The sequence below is a fragment of the Catharus ustulatus genome, chromosome 29 (genome assembly GCF_009819885.2).
Source record: "Catharus ustulatus isolate bCatUst1 chromosome 29, bCatUst1.pri.v2, whole genome shotgun sequence".
Lineage (NCBI taxonomy): Eukaryota > Metazoa > Chordata > Aves > Passeriformes > Turdidae > Catharus > Catharus ustulatus.
In genome coordinates this window covers 1,954,242-1,975,286 of record NC_046249.1, presented here as the reverse complement: position 1 = coordinate 1,975,286, position 21,045 = coordinate 1,954,242, and the positions used below count along the sequence as shown (strand labels likewise).

Below are 21,045 nucleotides of genomic sequence, written 5' to 3'. Positions count from 1 at the left end.
TCTTAAATGAAATATATTCTTATATTCCTATATAAATAAGAAAATATAAATATATTATATATTATATTACATAAATATATTCTTAAAATATATTCTTAAATATATTCTTAAATATATTCTTATATAAATAAGAATATATAAATATATTATATATTATATAAATATGTTCTTAAAATATATTCTTAAATTAAATCTATTCTTATAAGAATATATATTATATATTATATTATATAAATACATTCTTAAATAAAATATATTTTTATGAAAGTATTCTTAAATGAAAATATAATTTTTTTTGGAGGTTCCCAAAGGGCCAAATCCCAGCAGAGGGGGTTTAAAAATGAGATTATTTGGAATTTAAGCAGCCCTGAGTGCACAGAACTTTGCCAGCAGCTCAGCAGTTTAAATCCCCTCTGAAAAACAAAATAAAAACCACAAAAAAACCCCCCAAGAAAAGCAGAATTCAAAGCTGCCATGGTGAAGGTGCCAAGGAAATGGAATTTCCACATTTCCCCTGCCTGGAGCCCTGCCCAGCCCCTCTGCATTCATTGGGGTTTAATTCATGAATTCAATCAACATTCACAGCCCTGCCTGGGCCCTTGCACAATTTGGGTTAGATCTGATCAGTTTTGAATAAATAAATCAATAAAATTTCCTTCTACAAAAATTTCCTTCCACTAAAAATAAAAATTTCCTTCCACCAAAAATTTCTTTCTATAATTAAAAAATTTCTTTCCACAGAAAAATTTCCTTCTATAATTAAAAAATTTCCTTCTATAACTAAAAAATTTCCTTCCACACAAACATTTCCTTCCACTAAAATAAAAATTTCCTTCCACTTAAAATTTCCTTCTATAATTAAAAATTTTCCTTCTATAATTTAAAAATTTTCCTTCTACAATTTAAAAATTTCCTTCTTTCTATAATTAAAAAATTTCTTTCCACACAAAAATTTCCTTCCCCACTAAAAATTTCCTTCTATAATTAAAAAATTTCCTTCCACACAAACATTTCCTTCCACTAAAAATAAAAATTTCCTTCCACTTAAAATTTCCTTCTATAATTAAAAAATTTCCTTCTATAATTTAAAAAATTTCCTTCTATAATGTAAAAATTTCCTTCTTTCTATAATTAAAAAATTTCTTTCCACACAAAAATTTCCTTCCACCAAAAATTTCCTTCTATAATTCCAAAATTTCCTTCCACACAAAAATTTCCTTCTATAATTATAAAATTCCTTTCTACAAAAATTTCCTTCCACTCAAAATTTCCTTCCATAATTAAAAAATTCTTTCTACAGAAATTTCCTTCCACACAAAATAAAAATTTCCTTCCACCAAAAATTTCCTTCCATAATTAAAAAAATTCTTTCTACAAAAATTTCTTTCCCCACCAAAATTTCCTTCCACTAAAAATTTATTTCTATAATTAAAAAATTCCTTTCTATAATTTAAAAATTTCTTTCTACAAAAATTTCTTTCTACAAAAAAATTCCCTTTCCACTAAAATTTTAAATTTATTTAAGTTTATTTTTCACAGCACACAGAGCTTCACCTCTGACCCTGCAGCAACAACAAAAAATTGGATTTAAAGGTTTAAATAATTTAAATAAATTAAATTGATTTGAAAAGTGATCAACTGGAAAATCCAGAGTGAAGAATTTGTGTTATTTTCACACATAAAAAAAAAGAATAAATCTGAATAAATTTTAAAAAAAAATTAAATAATTATAAATTACTCCTGGTTCCTGAGGGTTTTTATTTATTTTTTTTTCTTACAGCAAACCTGTCTGACCTGTCCCACGGTTTTGAGTTTTATGCAACCTCCTAAAGCAAAAAAAAATAAAAAATAAAAATAAAAAACCACCTGGAGCTGTGCAGGGCAGGTCAAGCAAAGAGAAATTCCTGCAGCTCCAGAAGATTCCAGCTGAAATCCAAGCCCAAAAAATCCAAATTCCTCCTTTTCCTCAGCCCAAAAATCACCTGGGGTTGGGAAATAAACTGAATATTCCATAAAATAAATCCCAAAAATAAACTGAATATCCCATATAATAAATCCCAAAAATAAACTGAATATCCTCAGCACAAAAATCACCTGGAATTGGGAAAATAAACTGAATATTTCATATAATAAATCCCAAAAATAAACTGAATATTCCATATAATAAATCCCAAAAATAAACTGAATATTCCATATAATAAATCCCAAAAATAAACTGAAAATTCCATATAATAAATCCCAAAAATAAACTGAAAATCCCAGCACAAAAATCACCTGGAATTGGGGAAATAAACTGAATATTCCATATAATAAATCCTAAAAATAAACTGAATATCCCATATAATAAATCCTAAAAATAAACTGAATATCCCATATAATAAATCCCAAAAATAAACTGAATATCCCATATAATAAATCCCAAAAATAAACTGAATATCCCATATAATAAATCCCAAAAACAAACTGAAAATTCCATATAATAAATCCTAAAAATAAATTGAATATCCCATATAATAAATCCCAAAAATAAACTGAATATTCCATATAATAAATCCCAAAAATAAACTGAAAATTCCATATAATAAATCCCAAAAACAAACTGAATATTCCATATAATAAATCCCAAAAATAAACTGAATATCCCCAGCTCTGGGAGAGCTGGAATTTTATTTTTGTTGATTTTAAATGTTATTTTTAAATGTTATTTTTAAATCTCTTCACCCACAGGTTGTTGGGTGGGATTAAAAATCAACTTTTATTGCAGCTTCTCTTTCCTCAGGTGGTTTTGGGTTTTTTTTTTCTGCTCTGGTGCAAGTTGGAGTTATTTAAAAAGGCAGAGTGTTTTCAAAATAGTCCAAAAATTCAGCTAAACCACAGGAAAAAAAAAAAATGGGAGGAGCAGCCAAACCTGCAGAGAGGATAAGTGACAGCAGAGGGAAAACAGAGAAAAAAATCATCAAGAGATTAAAAAAGGGAAAAAAATTATCAATACACACACAAAAAATGGGGAAAAAAATTCATCAATGTACACAAAAAAATGAGAAAAAAAATCCATTAATGTACACAAAAAATGGGGAAAAAAATCCATTAATGTATAGAAAAAAGGGGGGAAAAATTATCAATATACACAGAAAAAAAAGGGGAAAAAAATCAACATTACACAGGAAAAAAAATTCAACAATATACAGGAAAAAGGGGGAAAAATTTATCAATATACAGGAAAAAAGGGGGAAAATTTATCAATACACACAAAAAAGGGGAGATAATTCATCAATACACATAAAAGGGAAGGAAAATTATCAATATACACACAAAAAAGGAAAAAAATTCTATCAATACACAGGAAAAAAAGGGGAAAAAATCCATCAATACACAGGAAAAAAGGGAAAATAATTAATCAATACACAGAAAAAAAAAAGAGAAAAAATTCATCAATACACACAAAAAAAGTGGAAAAATATTCTATCAATACACAGGGGAAAAAAAAAGAAATAATTAATCAATACATAGGAAAAAGGGGAAATAATTCATCAATATACACAAAAAAAGTGAAATAATTAATCAATACACACCAAAAAAAAGGGAAATAATTCATCAATACACAGAAAAAAAGGGGAAAATAATTCATCAATACACACCAAAAAAAGGGAAATAATTCATCAATACACACAAATAAAAAGAGGAAAAAATTCTATCAATACACAGAAAAAAAGGAAAAATAATTCATGAATACACACCAAAAAAAAGGGAAATAATCCATCAATACACACCAAAAAAAGGGAAATAATTCATCAATACACACAAAAAAAAAGGGAAATAATCCTTGTGGAAGTTTGTGTGGTGGCAGATGTGTCCCCGTGTCCCCTGGCATTGTCCCTCAGCACACAAATGTCACTTTGCTCCCTTTTTTCAGTTTTTTCAAGGTTTAAATCAAGGCGGTAAAAATGGGATTTCGTGGCTGGGAATGGTTGGGTGGGGAGGGGCTGGGGTGGGGACAGGAGCAGAGACAGCAGGGGACAGGGAGGGGAAAGGGACAGGGGACAGGGAGGGGAAAGGGACAGGGGACAGGGTGGGAAAAAGGGACAGGGGACAGGCAGGGAGGGAAAAGGGACAGGGGACAGGCTGGAAAGGTGACAACAGGGACACTGGGACAGGGGAGACAGGGAGGGGAAAGGGACAGGGGACAGGGAGGGGAAAGGGAAAAGGGACAGGGGACAGGGTGGGGAAAAGGGACAGAGGGACAGGGTGGAAAGGTGACAACAGGGACAGTGGGGACAGGGAGGGGAAAAGGGACAGGGGACAGGGTGGGGAAAAGGGACAGGGGACAGGGAGGGAAAAAAGGGACAGGGGACAGGGTGGGGAAAGGGACAGGGGACAGGGAGGGAAAAAAGGGACAGGGGACAGGGAGGGGAAAAAGGGACAGGGGACAGGGAGGGGAAAGGGACAGGGGACAGGGGACAGGGAGGGGAAAGGGACAGGGGACAGGGAGGGGAAAGGGACAGGGGACAGGGAGGGGAAAGGGACAGGGGACAGGGTGGAAAGGGAAAAGGGACAGGGGACAGGGTGGGAAGGGACAAGGGACAGTGGGGACAGGGGACAGACTGGAAAGGGAAAAGGGACAGGGGGACAGACTGGAAAGATGGCAGGAAAAGGGACAGGGGGACAGGCTGGAGAGATGGCAGGGAAAAGAGGGACAGGGGGACAGGCTGGAAAGCGAAAAGGGACAGTGGGGACAGGTTGGAAAGGTGGCAACAGGGACACTTGACAGGCTGGAAAGGGAAGGAAATAAAGGGACACTGGACAGGCTGGAAAGGTGGCAGGGAAGGAAAAAGGGACAGGGGGACAGGCTGGAAAGGTGACAACAGGTACACTGTGTCAGGGGGACAGCTGGAAAGGGAAAAGGGACACTGGGACAGACTGGAAAGGTGGCAGGGAGGGAAAAGGGACGGGGGACAGCTGGAAAAGTGGCAGGGAAAAAAGGGACAGGAGGACAGGCTGGAAAGGGAAAAGGGACAGGGGACAGACTGGAAAGGTGGCAACAGGCTGGAAAGATGTCAGGGAAGGAAAAATGACAGTAGGAGAAGCTAAAAAGGTGGCAAGAGGAACACTGGACAGGCTGGAAAGGTGGCAGGGAGGGAAATAAGGGGACAGTGGGACAGGTTGGAAAGCTGGCAGGGAAGGAAATAAAGGGACAGTGGGACAGGCTGGAAAGGTGGCAGGGCACGGAGAGGGCAGCAGGGTAGCGCAGAATTCCTGTAAAGGGTGGGAACCAGGGGGCTGGAAAGGCAGGGGAAACAGGCAGGGAGGACAGCGAGGAAACAGGGGGGAAAAAAGAGCGAGGGGACGGGAAAAGCGGCGAGGGTACGGGAGAAGCAGCAGCGAAGGCGGCGATGCCGGACGGAGCGCAGCCCTGTCCAGCCCGGGCACTGCGGGCCGGGCCGGGCCCTCCCGCTCGGAGCCGCACCCGGCCCCGACCCCGCCAAGGCCGGCCCGGCTCCCCCTCAGCTCCGCCCGGCCCCGCACCCGCCGCTCCCCCGCATTCCCGAGCCACAGCCCCGCGGGCCCGGCCAGCACGGGGTGACCCCTCGGGAGGCCGCGGCAATGTCAGCCGGTGCCTGACGCCGCCGCAAGGCGCGCGGCCGTGCGGGCCTCGGCAGCCGGGTCAGGGCGCGGAGGGCTCGGCGCTGGGGCCGCGGCGGGGCCGCCCCGGGCCGGTCCCGCACTCACCGGCTCCGCTGCGCGTCCGCCCCGGCCGCGTCCGCCGCCGCCAGGCCGCCCCCGCTGCGCCGCGGGAGGCGGGGCCCGCCACGGGGCGCGGCCAATCGGGGAGGGCGGGGGCAGGAAGGTGCGCGGGGATTGGCTGGGCGGGGTGGATTGACAAGAGAGCCGGCCAATCGAGTGATGAGGAGGCGGGATAATAGGTGAGGGGCGGGGCGGCAGTAGCGGTGAGGGGCGGGCGGCAGCGTGAGGGGAGGAGAGAGAGAGCGGGCGGGCCCGGCGGGACGGAGCGGGGAGAGCGGACAGACTGACAGTGGAGTGTGGACAGAGTGACCGGAGTGTAGACAGAGTGACCGGAGAGTGCGGACAGAGTGACCGGGCAGCGCGGACAGAGTGACCGGAGTGCTCAAAGAGCTGGACCGGGGAGCCCAAAGAGCCCCGGTCCCGGTTCGAGGAGCGACGATCCCGCCCGGTCACACCTCAGGATCCCACACCCCGCGGATGATCCCACACCTCAGGATCTCACCCGGTCACACCTCAGGATCCCACACCCCGGGGATGATCCCACACCTCAGGGATGATCCCACACCTCAGGATCCCACAACCCGGCCCGGCCGCGGCTCTGCCCAGTCCCTGCAGCCCTTCAGGCCTCAAACCCAGGGACTGGAAAGTGGGAGCTCAACTCTTGGTTAAAGAGGAAATAAATTAAATCCCGTTTATTCTCCCCCCATCCTAAACCCAGCAGAAAGGCAAAGCCTGGGAACGCGCTGCCCTCAGCAATGCGCTTCTCCCCACAGTGTAATTCTGCACCTTTTCAGCAGCTCTGGTGCTCTCTGTGGGGATCCTGTGGGGCAGCCCGGGGTCAGGGCAGTGCAAAAACCCCTCCAGCTCTTCCCCCGGCAGGCAGAGAGCAGCCAGGCAGGCTCTGCTCCTGCACAGGGCTCTGAAGAACACACTGACCTTTGCAATGTGCTGGCAGACAGCAGCAGGGCTCAGGGAGCTCGTACTCACTAACCCTGCATTTCACACCACTTTGCTTTTCCTGCCACACACACACCAAAAAAAATTTAAAAAATAAAGCTCCACAAAGAGCGAAGCAGCCCTGGAAGGTTTGTATGTTTTATAAGGTCACCATTTCTACAGAGAATATCACATTAAAAACATCCACTCACAAAAACAGCGGCGGCAGCGGCGCAGGAGGAGGAGGAGGAAGGCTCAGCACCAGAGCAGGGCTGGCACAAAAACCTTGAGCTGAGACTTCAGAGCCTTTCTGGGCCTTGCTTTGCCCACAAATCCAGAGTTTTGCCTCAAGTCCGTGAGGTTCTCGGCCTCTTCACTACAATGGAAGCGTTCCTGGATCCAGGGCTGGGATTCCTGCAGCCACTCTGGAATTCCCACCCCCACTGCCAGTCCCTGCCCTGCTCCTCGCTCTGAAGAACAACATGAACTTTCCTCCTGGATTCCAGCAGTTCCTTTGGATATCATCCCAAATCCTTACTTTGTTTTTTTTTCTGTTGTTGGTTTTTTTATGCTGGCGGAAAAAAATCCCAGACAAAGCGGCGACACAAGAGTAAAAGAAGAGGGGAATGGGACAGGGACAGCACATCCACAAACTGGGGGATTCCTCCTCATCCAGCCCCTGACAAACGGGAGCCAGCAGCCAAACTGTGCGAGGAGAGAGCCACTCCTGCTGTCACCACGGGGAGCAGAGCAGCACAAACAGCCCTGGGGGGAGCAGAGCACCTTCAGCCATGAGATGACCCAAGGAATGATCACTACACACAGTTGGTTTTGCAGCCTGTGAATGCAGAAAAGCCATTTCAGCTGTAGCTCCCGAGGGGGGAAAAAAAGAAAAAAAAATTCCCTGCAGGCTCTCCCATTTCCAGCTGGGCAGCAATGCTGTTGTTTGTAGGTTCCAGAGGTGGCTCAGATCGGTGAGAGGAGGAGTCACTGAGCCAGGCTCCCCTTGTGGCCGGTCCAGAGCTCCCGCAGCTCCACCTTGCAGCCCAGGTCCCTGAGGGCAGCCCTGGCCACGTCGTCGCAGTCCCTGTGAGCAGCTCGGGCCTCGCTGATGAGCGGCTCGGCCCCCATGGCCAGGATGGGCTGGGACAGGTCCCGGCTGCGCGACACCAGGTTCCGGATCAGCATGCAGGCCTGCTTCTGGGGAGGGGACACGGGGTCAGGGGGTGGCACTGCTTCTGGGGAGGGGACACGGGGTCAGGGGGTGGCACTGCTTCTGGGGAGGGGACACCGGGTCAGGGGGTGCCACTGGGTCAGCAGGGACAGCAGGGTCAGGGGAGGGGACAGCAGGGTCAGGGGAGGGGACAGCAGGGTCAGGGGGTGGCACTGCTTCTGGGGAGGGGACACGGGGTCAGGGGATGGCACTGCTTCTGGGGAGGGGACACGGGGTCAGGGGATGGCACTGCTTCTGGGGAGGGGACACGGGGTCAGGGGGTGGCACTGCTTCTGGGGAGGGGACACGGGGTCAGGGCGTGGCACTGCTTCTGGGGAGGGGACACCGGGTCAGGGGGTGGCACTGCTTCTGGGGAGGGGACACCGGGTCAGGGGGTGGCACTGCTTCTGGGGAGGGGACACCGGGTCAGGGGGTGGCACTGCTTCTGGGGAGGGGACACCGGGTCAGGGGGTGGCACTGCTTCTGGGGAGGGGACACCGGGTCAGGGGGTGGCACTGCTTCTGGGGAGGGGACACCGGGTCAGAGGGTGGCACTGCTTCTGGGGAGGGGACACGGGGTCAGGGGGTGGCACTGCTTCTGGGGAGGGGACACGGGGTCAGAGGGTGCCACTGCTTCTGGGGAGGGGACACGGGGTCAGGGGATGGCACTGGGTCAGGGGAGGGTGGCACTGGGTCAGGGGGGTGGCACTGGGTCAGGGGAGAGGACAGCAGGGTCAGGGGAGGGGACACAGGGTCAGGGGCTGGCACTGCTTCTGGGGAGGGGACACGGGGTCAGGGGGTGCCACTGGGTCAGGGGAGGGGACAGCAGGGTCAGGGGGTGGCACTGGGTCAGGGGAGGGTGGCACTGGATCAGGGGGGACAGCAGGGTCAGGGGGTGGCGCTGGGTCCGGGGGGACAGCAGGGTCAGGGGGTGGCACTGGGTCAGGGGGGGTGGCACAGGGTCAGGCGGTGGCACTGGGTCAGGGGGGTGGCAGAGGGTCAGGGAGTGCCACTGGGTCAGCAGGGACAGCAGGGTCAGGGGGTGGCACTGCTTCTGGGGAGGGGACATGGGGTCAGAGGGTGGCACTGCTTCTGGGGAGGGGACACGGGGTCAGGGGGTGGCACTGCTTCTGGGGAGGGGACACGGGGTCAGGGGGTGGCACTGCTTCTGGGGAGGGGACACGGGGTCAGGGCGTGCCACTGGGTCGGGGGGGGACACAGAGTCAGGGGGTGGCACAGGGTCAGGGGAGGGGACATGGGGTCAGGGGGTGGCACTGCTTCTGGGGAGGGGACACGGGGTCAGGGGGATGGCACAGGGGTCAGGGGGGTGGTACAGGGTCAGGGGAGGGGACAGTAGGGTCAGGGGAGGGGACAGCAGGGTCAGGAGAGGGGACAGCAGGGTCAGGGGGTGCCACTGAGTCAGGGGAGGGGACAGCAGGGTCAGGGGGTGCCACTGTGTCAGCAGGGACAGCAGGGTCGGGGGGTGGCACGGGTTAGGGGAGGGGACAGCAGGGTCAGGGTGGGGGGCACAGGGTCAGGGGAGGGGACACAGGGTCGGGGAGGGATGGCACAGGGTCAGGGGGTGGCACTGGGTCGGGGGGGTGGTGGCACAAGGTCAGGGGGTTTGTGGGGTTTTGCAGGGAATCACAGGGTCAGGGGGTTTGTGAGGGGCACAGGGTCAGGAGGGGTGGGGGAAATGGGTCAGGGGCCACAGGGATCAGGGCTGTAGGGGGAAAGGGGTCAGGGGGTTTGTGGGGTTTTGTAAGGAATCACAGGGTCAGGGGGTTTGTGGTGTTTTGCAGAGAATCACAGGGTCAGGGGGTTTGTGGTGTTTTGCAGAGAATCACAGGGTCAGGGGGGTTTGTGGGGTTTTGTAGGGAATCACAGGGTCAGGGGGTTTATGGGTGGCACAGGGTCAGGGGGTTTGTGGAGTTTTGTAGGGAATCACAGGGTCAGGGGGTTGTGGGGGGTACAGGGTCAGGGGTGTGGGGGTAAAGGGGTCGGGATTTGTGAGGGGCACAGGGTCAGGAGGGGTGGGGGGAAATGGGTCAGGGGGCACAGGGTTCAGGGGTGTGGGGGAAAGGGGTCAAGGGGTTTGTGAGGGGCACAGGGTTGCTGGTTTGGAGGGGGACACAGGGTCAGGGTTTTTTGAGAGACACGGGGTCATTGGTTTGGAGGGAAGCTCAGGGGTCAGTGGTTTGGAGGGAAGCTCAGGGGTCAGTGGTTTGTAGGATAGCACAGGGGTCAGTGGTTTGGAGGGAAGCTCAGGGGTCAGTGGTTTGTAGGATAGCACAGGGGTCAGTGGTTTGGAGGGAAGCTCAGGGGTTAGGGGTTTGGAGGGAGGCACTGGGGTCAGTGGTTTTTATAGGGTAGCAGAGGGGTCAGTGGTTTTGGAGGGAAGTTCAGGGGTCTGGTTTTATAGGGTAGCACTGGGGTCAGGGGTTTTGTAGGGTAGCACAGGGAACAGTGGTTTTTAGTAGGGAAGCTCAGAGGTCAGTGGTTTGGAGGGAAGCACAGGGTCAGTGATTTGTAGGGTAGCACTGGGGTCAGGGGTTTTGTAGGGAAGCTCAAGGGTCAGTGGTTTGGAGGGAATCACAGAGGTCAGTGATTTGTAGGGTAGCTCAGGGGTCAGTGGTTTGGAGGGAAGCTCAGGGGTCAGTGGTTTGGAGGGGGACACAGGATCAGAGGTTTTTTAGAGACACGGGGTCAGGGGTTTGGAGGCAATGACTGAGGTCAGTGGTTTGTAGGGTAGCACAGGGTCAGTGATTTGGAGGGAAGCTCAGAGGTCAATGGTTTGGAGGGAATCACAGAGGTCAGTGATTTGTAGGGTAGCACAGGGATCAGTGGTTTTGTAGGGAAGCTCAGGGGTCAGTGGTTTGGAGGCAAGCACTGGGGTCAGTGGATTTGTAGGGAAGCACAGAGTCAGTGGTTTGGAGGGAAGCTCAGGGGTTAGTGGTTTTATAGGGCAGCACAGGGGTCAGTGGTTTTATAGGGCAGCTCAGGGGTCAGTGGTTTTTATAGGGAAGCTCAGGGGTCAGGGATTTGGACAGAACCACAGAAATTTTTTCAGGCAAGCCCAGACTTTGATGAGTAAAGCAGCAACAACCCCAAAGCAGGAGGAGCAGAGCCCCCAGCCCACGGGGGCCATACCTGCACAGCCACCTCTCGGGGATGAGCCTTCATGGCCTGCAGAGCCGCCAGGGCCCCGCCGCCCTCCATGATGACGCTGCAGTTCTCGGGTTTGCGCAGGGCCAGCATGCACAGGGCAGCACAGCCCTGCTCACAGATCTGCAACACAAGGGCAGCACCCTCAGCACCTGCACAGCACCCTCAGCACCTGCAGAGCACCCTCAGCACCTGCCCAGCACCCTCAGCACCTGCACAGCCACACAGAAATGGGGATCTGCTCTTTTAGGGCAGCACAGCCCTGCTCACAGATCTGCAACACACAGGGCAGCACCCTCAGCACCTGCACAGAACCTGCACAGCACCTGCACAGCACCCTCAGCACCTGCACAGCACCCTCAGCACCTGCCAGGCACACACAAATGGGGATCTGCTCTTTTAGGGCAGCACAGCCCTGCTCACAGATCTGCAACACACAGGGCAGCACCCTCAACACCTGCCAGGCACACAGAAATGGGGATCTGCTCTTTTAGGGCAGCACAGCCCTGCAACACACAGGGCAGCACCCTCAGCACCTGCACAGCACCCTCAGCACCTGCACAGCACCTGCCAGGCACACAGAAATGGGGAGTTCTGCTCTTTTAGGGCAGCACAGCCCTGCAACACACAGGGCAGCACCCTCAGCACCTGCACAGCACCCTCAGCACCTGAACAGAACCTGCACAGCACCTGCACAGCCACACAGAAATGGGAGTTCTGCTCCTTTAGGGCAGCACAGCTCTGCTCACAGATCTGCAACACAAGGGCAGCACCCTCAGCACCTGCACAGCACCCTCAGCACCTGCACAGCACCCTCAGCACCTGCACAGCCACACAGAAATGGTTCTGCTCTTTTAGGGCAGCACAGATCTGCAACACACAGGGCAGCACACTCAGCACCTGCACAGCACCCTCAGCACCTGCACAGCACCCTCAGCACCTGCCAGGCACACAGAAATGGTTCTGCTCTTTTAGAGCAGCACAACTCTGCTCACAGATCTGCAACACACAGGGCAGCACCCTCAGCACCTGGCAGGCACAGAGAAATGGTTCTGCTCTTTTAGAGCAGGCTGGGAGATGTTTTTTTGTGTCCCCGCTGCTCTGGTATATAAACCTAAGTGAGGGTTGGAATAATGATCTTAGCGGTGTTCCCAAACCAAAGTGAGGGCTGGAATTATGATCTTAGAGGTGTTCCCAAACCAAAGTGAGGGCTGGAATTATGATCTTAGAGGTGTTCCCAACCTTCCTGACTCCAGAGGTGTCAAACACCATCCTCACTGCCCATCTGATTCAGGAATAAGAAACACAAAACCATTTTTAGGGTGGAAATTCCCTATAATCACACCCGAGCGCATTCAAGGCTCACCCACTGCCAACACCCATCCTGCAGCTCGAGCTGAGCTCCAGCCCCATCCCAGAGGGACTCCCCAAGGCCTGCAGGTTACCTGAGGGTTGCCCAGGTGGTGGCTGATGGCCAGCACGATCAGCTCGGTGGCCCCGGCGGCCACGATGGCGTCTTTGACGTTGTCATTGCCGGCCACGGCGCGGAGGGCGCTGAGCACCTGCTTCACCACGTCCTGCCCGGGGACAGAGCACAAAACTCAGCTCAGAGAGCAGCACAGAGGGGCTGGGGGGGTGGAGAACAAAGCAGAATGTCCCCCAGCATTGTCAGGGAATGGGTGTCCTCAGCATTAATGGGTGAGCAGAATTGTCACCCAACCATGGCATTGTTTTTGGCAATTATCAGTTCCTGGCAATTTCAACTCTGGGGACAAAACTCAGCTCAGAGAGCAGCACAGAGGGGCTGGGGAGTTGGAAAACAAAGCAGAATGTCCCCCAAGATTGTCAGGGAATGGGTGTCCCCAGCATTGTTGGGTGAGCAGAATTGTCACCCAACCATGGCATCGTTTTTGGCAATTATCAGTTCCTGGTAATTTCAACTCTGGGGACAAAACTCAGCTCAGAGAGCAGCACAGAGGGGTTGGGGGGAGTGCAAAACAAAGCAGAATGTCCCCCAGCATTGTCAGGGAATTGGTGTCCCCAGCATTGTTGGGTGAGCAGAATTGTCACATTGTTGGGCGAGCAGAATTGTCACCCAACCATGGCAGTGGCTGGGGCAATTATCAGCCCTGGGGACAAAAACAAGCTTCAAAAAGCAGCAGAGAGAGTCTGGGGGATTGGCAAACAAATTAGAATGTCCCACAGAATTGTCAGGGAATGGGTGTCCTCAGCATTAATGGGTGAGCAGAATTGTCACCCAACCATGGCATTGTTTTTTGTAATTATCAGTTCCTGGTAATTTCAACTCTGGGGACAAAACTCAGCTCAGAGAGCAGCACAGAGGGGCTGGGGGGTGGAGAACAAAGCAGAATGTCCCCCAAGATTGTAGGGGAATGGGTGTCCCCAACATTGTTGGGTGAGCAGAATTGTCACCCAACCACGGCAGTGGCAATTATCAGGAGGGTTGTACATTAGAGGGGAATCTGAAGTTTGGACCTCTCAAGAAACTGGGGAAAGAGAGAGGGAAATTGGGATAAAAAAGGAAAATAAAAATCTGGGAGACCCCAGGGCCTCTCCCTTTATTCCAATAAAGTTCAGGACTCCCCTGTCCCCTTTTTAAATAAACCATGAATTCTGTAGGGAGGGTTGTACATTAGAGGGGAATCTGAGGAAGTCTGGATCTCTCAAGAAACTGGGGAAAGAGTCAGGGATAAAAAAGAGAATAAAATCTGAGAGACCCCTGGACCTCTCCCTCTATTCCAATAAAGCTCCAGGACTCCCCTGTCTCTTTTTTAAATAAACCATGAATTCTGTAAGAATTAAAAACAAAAGGGAGGGTTGTACATTAGAAGGGAATCTGAAGTTTGGACCTCTCAAGAAACCAGGGAAAGAGAGAGGGAAATTGGGATAAAAAAAGTAAAATAAAAATCTGAGAGACCCCAAGGCCTCTCCCTTTATTCCAACACAGTCCCAGGACTCCCCTGTCCCTTTTTTTGAAAAACCATGAATTCTGTAAGAATTAAAAACTAAAAGAGAGGGTTGTACAGTAGAGGGGAATCTGAGGTGCTCTGGGAAGTCTGGATCTCTCAAGAAACTGGGGAAAGAAACAGGGACAAAAAAGAGAATAAAAATCTGAGAGACCCCAGGGCCTTTCCCTTTATTCCAACACAGTCCAGGACTCCCCTGTCCCTTTTTTGAAAAACCATGAATTCTGTAAGAATTACAAATTTAAAGGGAAAGTTGTACATTAGAGGGGAATCTGAAGTGTTCTGGAAGCAAGAGACTGGGGAAAGAGAGAGGGAAATTGGGATAAAAAAGTAAAATAAAAATCTGAGTGACCCAGGACCTCTCCCTTTATTCCAACAAACTTCCAGGACTCCCCTGTCCCATTTTTAAATAAACCATGAATTCTGTAGGGAAGGTTGTACATTAGAGGGGAATCTGAGGAAGTCTGGATCTCTCAAGAAACTGGGGAAAGAAACAGGGATAAAAAAGGAGAATAAAAATCTGAGAGAACCCAGGGCCTTTCCCTTTATTCCAACAAAGTTCCAGGACTCCCCTTTTTGAAAAACCATTAATTCTATGAGAATCAAAAATTAAAAACTAAAAGGGAGGGTTGTACATCAGAGGGCAATCTGAGGTGTTCTGGAAGCAAGAGACTGGGAAAAAAGAGAGGGAAATTGGGATAAAAAAGAGAATAAAAATCTGGGAAACCCCAGGGCCTCTCCCTTTATTCCAACACAATTCCAGGACTCCCCTGTCTCCTTTTTAAATAAACTATGAATTCTGTAAGAATTAAAAACTAAAAGGGAGGGCTGTACATTAGAAGAGAATCTGAAGTTTGGACCTCTCAAGAAACTGGGGAAAGAGAGAGGGAAATTGGGATAAAAAAAGGAGAATAAAAATCTGAGAGACCCCAGGGTCTCTCCCATTATTCCAACACAGTCCCAGGACTCCCCTGTCTCATTTTTAAATAAACTATGAATTCAAAATTAAAAGGAAGGGTTGTACATTAGAGGGGAATCTGAGGAAGTCTGGATCTCTCAAGAAACTGGGGAAAGAGACAGGGATAAAAAAAGAGAATAAAATCTGAGTGACCCCAGGGGAGAATAAAAATCTGAGAGACCCCAGGGGAGAATAAAAATCCGAGTGACCCCAGGGCCTCTCCCTTTATTCCAGCACAGTCCCAGGACTCCCCTGTCCCCTTTCTGCACCTCTGCTGCTGGTGGATGAGTTTTGCTGGCTCTCCCCAGCCCTGCTGCCCCCAGCCCTGCCCCACAGCCCCCCCCTCACCGGGTGCTCCATGCAGTCAGCCAGCAGGGTCACCATGAGGCTCAGACCCCCCAGGTCCACAATCTCCTGGCAGAACTCATTCCTGACTGAGAGACGGGCCAGGGTGGCACAGAGCTCGCTGAGAACTCCTGAGTTACCCCTGAAGGCTGAGGAGAGAGGAGAGAGGGATTACTGCAGGATTCATTTGGTTAATTGTGGTTAATTAAACAGGAAACAGGGTCTTGTCTGGGTGAGAATTTCCTCAGCAGAGACAACCTAAAGGTGTAAAAACTTCCTAAACAGAGTGAAAAACTGCTGTGACAGCTCCACAGGGGACCAGCAGCACCAGGTGGCACTTTGTGGCTCTCTCAGGGCACATTTTACAATAGAGTTAAACCCCATTTGAGTGACAAATTCCTGAATCACCTCTGAGGAGCTTCGAGGTATGGCAGTGAGAAGGAATCAGACAAGGAGAGAGGGAATCAGATAAATGAGAAAAGGAATCAGATAAATGAGAGATGGAATCAGATAAATGAGAGAGGGAATCAGATAAATGAGAGAGGGAATCAGATAAATGAGAGAGGGAATCAGAAGTTATTCCAGAGACAGTGAGAGAAGAAATCAGACAAGGAGAGAAGAAATCACAAATGATTCCCAAGACAATGAGAGAAAAAAATCATAAGTGACTCCTGAGAGAGTAAGAGAAGAAATCCTGAGTGATTCTTGTAATAATGAGAGAAGAAGTCATAAGTGATTCCTGAGACAATGAGAGAAGAAATCAGACAATGAGAGAAGGAATCCTGGGTGATTCTTGTAATAATGAGAGGAGAAATCACAAGTGATTCCTGAGACAATGAGAGAAGAAATCATAAGAGATTCCTGTAATAATGAAAGAAGAAAACACAAGTGACTCCCAAGGCAGTGACAGAAGAAATCAGACAATGAGAGAAGAAATCACAAATTATTCCCAAGACAATGAGAGAAAAAAATCCTAAGTGACAATGACAGAAGAAATCCTGGTGATGCTTGTAATAATGAGAGGAGAAAACACAAGTGATTGCTGAGACAGTAAGGGAAGAAATCAGACAATGAGAGAAGAAATCCTGGATGATTCTTGCAATAATGAGAGAAGAAATCACAAGTTATTCCAGAGACAATGAGAAAAGAAATCAGACAATGAGAGAAGAAATCACAAATGATTCCTGTAATACTGAAAGAAGAAACCACAAGTGACTCCTAAGACAGTGAGGGAAGAAATCAGACAGTGAGAGAAGAAATCCCAGGTGATTCCTGTAATACTGAAAGAAGAAACCACAAGTGACTCCTGAGACAGTGAGGGAAGAAATCAGACAAGGAGAGAAGAAACCCAAGGTGATTCCCATGACAATGACAGAAGAAACCCCAGGTGATTCCCCATTAGCACCTACATCCCAGGGTGAATTTTACCTTTAGCAGCCTCGATGAGCACTCTCAAGCCATCGTTCTCCAGCACGATCATCTTGGCGTGGTCGTGGGCGTGCCCGAAGGGCACTCGGATGTCATCGTCGAACGTCATGACCCTGAGCGCCGAGGCCGCCGTCCTGACCACGTCAGCGCTGTCCCCGTGCCGGGTGATGGCCCCGGTGAGGACAGGGAGGATGCCACCCTTGACAAAGTCCTGCCTGTTGTGCTCGTGCTTGAGGCAGGCGTGCCTGACACAGCGGATCCCGGCCAGCGCCAGCTCCGCGTCCTCGCCGCGCTCCCGCAGGCTCTGCAGCAGCAGCTCCTGCCCAGCAGCATCCAGCAGGTCGGGCTGTCCATCCAGCAGGGCAGACAGCGTGGAGAAGGCTTGCAGCAGTAAATTCCTGTCTCCTGCAGCCAGCTGGCAGGCTGAGAGCAGCACGGGGTAGGCGCCGTTCTGGCCGGCCAGGTGGCGGAAGGCGAGCTGCTCCTTGCACTGCGCCGCCAGGGCCGAGAGCAGCCGGGGCAGCTCGGCCTCATCCAGCTCTGCCACGGCTCTGCTCAGCGAGTCCAGGGTCTGGGGACACACCGAGGGTTAGTGCTGCACCTGGGCTGCCACACTGAGCTGCACCTGCTTGCTCTGAAGGCTAAGATGGGTTGGGTGTTATGGTTGTGAGCAAGAGGAGCTCGGTGCATGGAGGGCTTGGAGGGGCAGGGGGTTCCCTCTGCCACCCCTGGCACAGAATTCACAAAACTCACAGAATTCACAAAGAGACCTCCAAGATCATCCATGCCCCAACACCTCAACTAACCCACAGCACAGAGTGCCACATCCAGTTTTGTTTTAAACACATCCACACCACCCCTCCAGGCAAAGCATTGCAACACTTCACTGTTCTTTCTGTGAAAAACTTTCTCCCAATATCCAACCTCTATCTCCCCTGGCACAGCTTGAGCTGTGTGCTCTGGTTCTGTCAGTGCTGCCTGGGGATAGAGACCAAGCCCAGCTGAGCCAGCCACCTTTCAGGGGGGTGTACAGAGTGATAAGGGCACCCCTGAGTCTCCTTTTCTCCAGGATAACAACCCCAGTTGCCTCAGCTGTTCCTCACAGGGTCTGTACTCCAGCCCCTCACAGGTCTGAGTTCCAAGCCCCTCCCCAGCCTCGTTGCCTCCTCTGGACACACTCAAGTGTCTCAAGGTCCTTCCTAAACTGAGGGGACAGAACTGGACACAGCACTGCAGCTGTGGCCTCACCTGTGCCAGGTACAGAGGAGGAATGACCTCCCTGCTCCTGCTGGCCACTCCTGATCCAGGCCAGGAGCCATCGGTCTCTTGGCCACCACGGCACACTGCTGGCCCTTTCAGCTGTCACTCAGTGCCCCCAGGTCCCTTCCTGCCTGACCTCTGTCCAGCCACACCGTCTCTAACACTGCAGGGGATCATTGTGGTCACACCTCCACTGGGCACCAGGCTGGCCAGCACCACCTGAACTGGGTCCAACCAGCTCAGCCCAGCTCTGGGAGTGTCCACATAAATGGATAAATGGAGCTGATCCCCACCTTGTCCCCACCCTGTCACTCCTTGGATGGACACCCCAAACCTCCCTGGGCAGCTCCTGCCCCACCCTTCCCACAAGGAAATCCCACCCTGAGGCTGCTCCCTCCTGTCCTGCCCCTGGGAGCAGAACCCTCACACAAATCCTCCCCTGAAAAGCGCAAGGAGCTCCTGGAATTTTTTATATTTGCACAAGAAATGGGATTAACTGCTTGAAGAGCTCCCACAGAAATGGGGCAGAGGCAGGAGTTGGCCTAGTACTGATAATATTATTCTGATATAACCCTGATCTTTAGGAGACAGCAGCAATTTGGGCTCCTACCTGCAGGATTTGATGCTTTTGCCTCTGTCCGTTCTCAGAGGCAGGAGGTCGCACAGCTTTCACAATATTGCTCAGGTCCACACCTAAAAGGGGAAATAAAACCAAGTTTAATGTTAGTTCCAGGATAATCAGAGTCAAATAAACAGTGTTAGTTCCAGTTCTAGGCAAAAGCTGCCAAGGTAACCACAGGGAACAAAGAGGAACTTGTTGTAAAGATGCTGAAATGTTCAATTCTGACTGGAAGGTCAAATTCAGCCTGGAACAAAGCTAGATGTCAGTTGAGGAGGGGAAGAAAAAAGGAATTTATTTCACTGACCAAATTTTGCCCTCCAGCTTCCCTCTAAGCAGTTTTGCAGTCATAATTAATCCACAAAACCAGGTCAGCATTAATGGTGTCTCTGTTCCACTTCACAAAGGCTCCTTCCCAACGCTCATAATCCATCTTTGCCTGCAGGATTCTTTCAAACCTTCAGATTTGTGAAAAGCCCAGCCTGTCCCAAGCCAAGCTGCAATACCTTGGGACTCAAACTGCTGCACAGCTTCTCTCACAGCCTCCTCGGGGTCCATCTCAAACTCGGTGATGTTCTCCTGCACGGCATCGTCGAACGTCTCCTGGGCGATCTGCTTGGAGCCCATTTTGCTGTGCTGGGGTGGATCCAGCTCCGTGTCCTGCTGCTGGGAGACACCACAGCAAATTTCAGTGTGACACTGTGGGTGTGGATTCCTCCAAAGCCATCTTCCCCTGGAACTTGCTAGAATAGATGAGGTATCCTAGATACCAAGGCTGAGCCAAATTCTTTAAGAATTTGGTCACTCTCTGACACTTTGGAAGATAATTGGTTAGAAATTAGTTTGTGTATTTGGTCAGTTCACCTTTAGAACTTCTCACTTAGATTGGATGCTGTTCTTTGGATAAACTTTTATTGGTTGTAGTTTGAATCCTCCCTGAACCTATAAATATGATTGTCTGCCCTTTGTTCTGAGAGATCCCTGCTTGATCATCCTTTGCATGAAATAAAGATTCTTGTGGAACTCGTCAAGTAAGGCCTCAGGTCTTTCTTTACTGGCTAAATGTGATCTTTCTGAGAGACTGCTAAATCATATTAGCACTCTCTGGTCCTGGCAAATACCACGAGAGACCAAAAAACAGAAAAGCCAATAATACTTTCTAATGCCAACAGCGAACAAAGCAAGGGGCTTGTTCTTCCTCGAGACAAAAGCTCAGAAATCTGGATCTAAAATACACAAAGGCACGGCCGGTTTTTTATTTAAGGGCGAACATACGGCAGTTTAAAGGGATAAAGAGATATTTTCAGCAGCATTTAGATGGGGTTTTAGCATCTGTCACCGTGACAGCGCTCTCGCTGCAGCACCGTGCCCGGTGACATTCCCGGGCCCTCAGCCCATCCCCCGGGCATCCCACACCCCTCAGCAGGCCCCTTCCTTCCCAGAAGGAAGAGAGACACAGCGAGACAGCCCCGAAGGAAGGATGGCGGTGCTGGAGAAGCTCCGGGCCGCACCCCCAGCCCCGCTCCCCCTCACGACCCACCTGGGCTCCGGCCGCCGCCGGACAAAAGGCGAGCGCGGAACGGCCCCGCTCGGCCACCGTACACCGGCCCTGCCCCTCTGCGCATGCGCCGAGGCCCAGATTGGCGCCGCTCGCCCTCGCGCCGAGCCAAAAAGAGCGCGGGGCGCCACAGCGCGCATGCGCAGCGCTCCCGCACCCGGCCGCTCCCACGCACGCGCCCGCAGCGCAGTGGCCGCTCCCTTGGAGCGGGACAGCCGCGGCCGCTCCCCTCGCTCCCGTCCCGCTTACCGGCAGCGCGCCCGCACCGCCTGCACCGCCTGCAGGGGATGAGGCGGCTCCGCGCGGCGCAGGCGCGGCGGGAGGGGGCGGTGCTCGGGGGCGTGGTCGGTGTGAGGGAGAGGGCGCGGTTTTACCGGTTTGGGGGCGTGGCTTAGCATGGGGTGTGGCCAACCGTGCGCTCGGTGAGGCCCGGTAGCGGCAGAGCGGGCGTGGCCAGATGCAAAAGGGGCGTGGTCAATATTGGTCTCGGTGAGAGCCGGGAGCGACGGAGGGGGCGTGGTCAGAGGCAAAAGGGGCGTGGTCAATATTTGTCTCGGTGAGGCCCGGGCGCGGCGGAGGGGGCGTGGCCAGCGGAGGCCGCGGCCTCGCTGAGGGCGGGCCCGGTGAGGGCGGGGCGGGCTCGGTGAGGGCGGACCCGGGTGAGGGAGGCCTCGGTGAGGGCGGACCTGGTGAGGGCGGGGCGGGCTCGGTGAGGGCGGGCAGCAGCCTCGATCAGGGCGGGGCGGGCTCGCTGAGGGCCGGCGGCCTCGGTGAGGGCGGAACCCGGTGAGGGCAGGGCCGGGCCCGGTGAGGGCGGGCCCGGTGAGGGCGGGCA

The 21,045-nt window shown here is 51.1% G+C and overlaps 1 protein-coding gene across 5 annotated transcripts; it reads right to left on the bottom strand.

The window, feature by feature from the left end:
- Positions 1–6,823: 6,823 nt before the first annotated feature.
- Positions 6,824–20,557, bottom strand: ARMC6 (armadillo repeat containing 6). Of its 5 annotated transcripts, none has more exons than XM_033082144.2 (8): positions 20,460–20,556; positions 19,159–19,318; positions 18,644–18,726; positions 16,774–17,344; positions 15,349–15,494; positions 12,501–12,632; positions 11,041–11,178; positions 6,824–7,878 (listed from the first exon to the last, which is right to left on the bottom strand). In XM_033082144.2, the coding sequence occupies exons 2-8, from the start codon at positions 19,277–19,279 to the stop codon at positions 7,666–7,668; spliced, it is 1,404 nt and encodes a 467-aa protein (XP_032938035.1). In that variant the 5' UTR covers positions 19,280–19,318; positions 20,460–20,556; the 3' UTR covers positions 6,824–7,665. The 5 variants fall into 5 exon arrangements, with proteins under 5 accessions (XP_032938035.1, XP_032938038.1, XP_032938036.1 ...); XM_033082147.2 differs by having other exon boundaries at positions 19,159–19,315; positions 20,460–20,536; XM_033082145.2 differs by lacking the exon at positions 20,460–20,556 and adding an exon at positions 20,193–20,294 and having other exon boundaries at positions 19,159–19,315.
- Between the last annotated feature and the right edge of the window lie 488 nt (positions 20,558–21,045).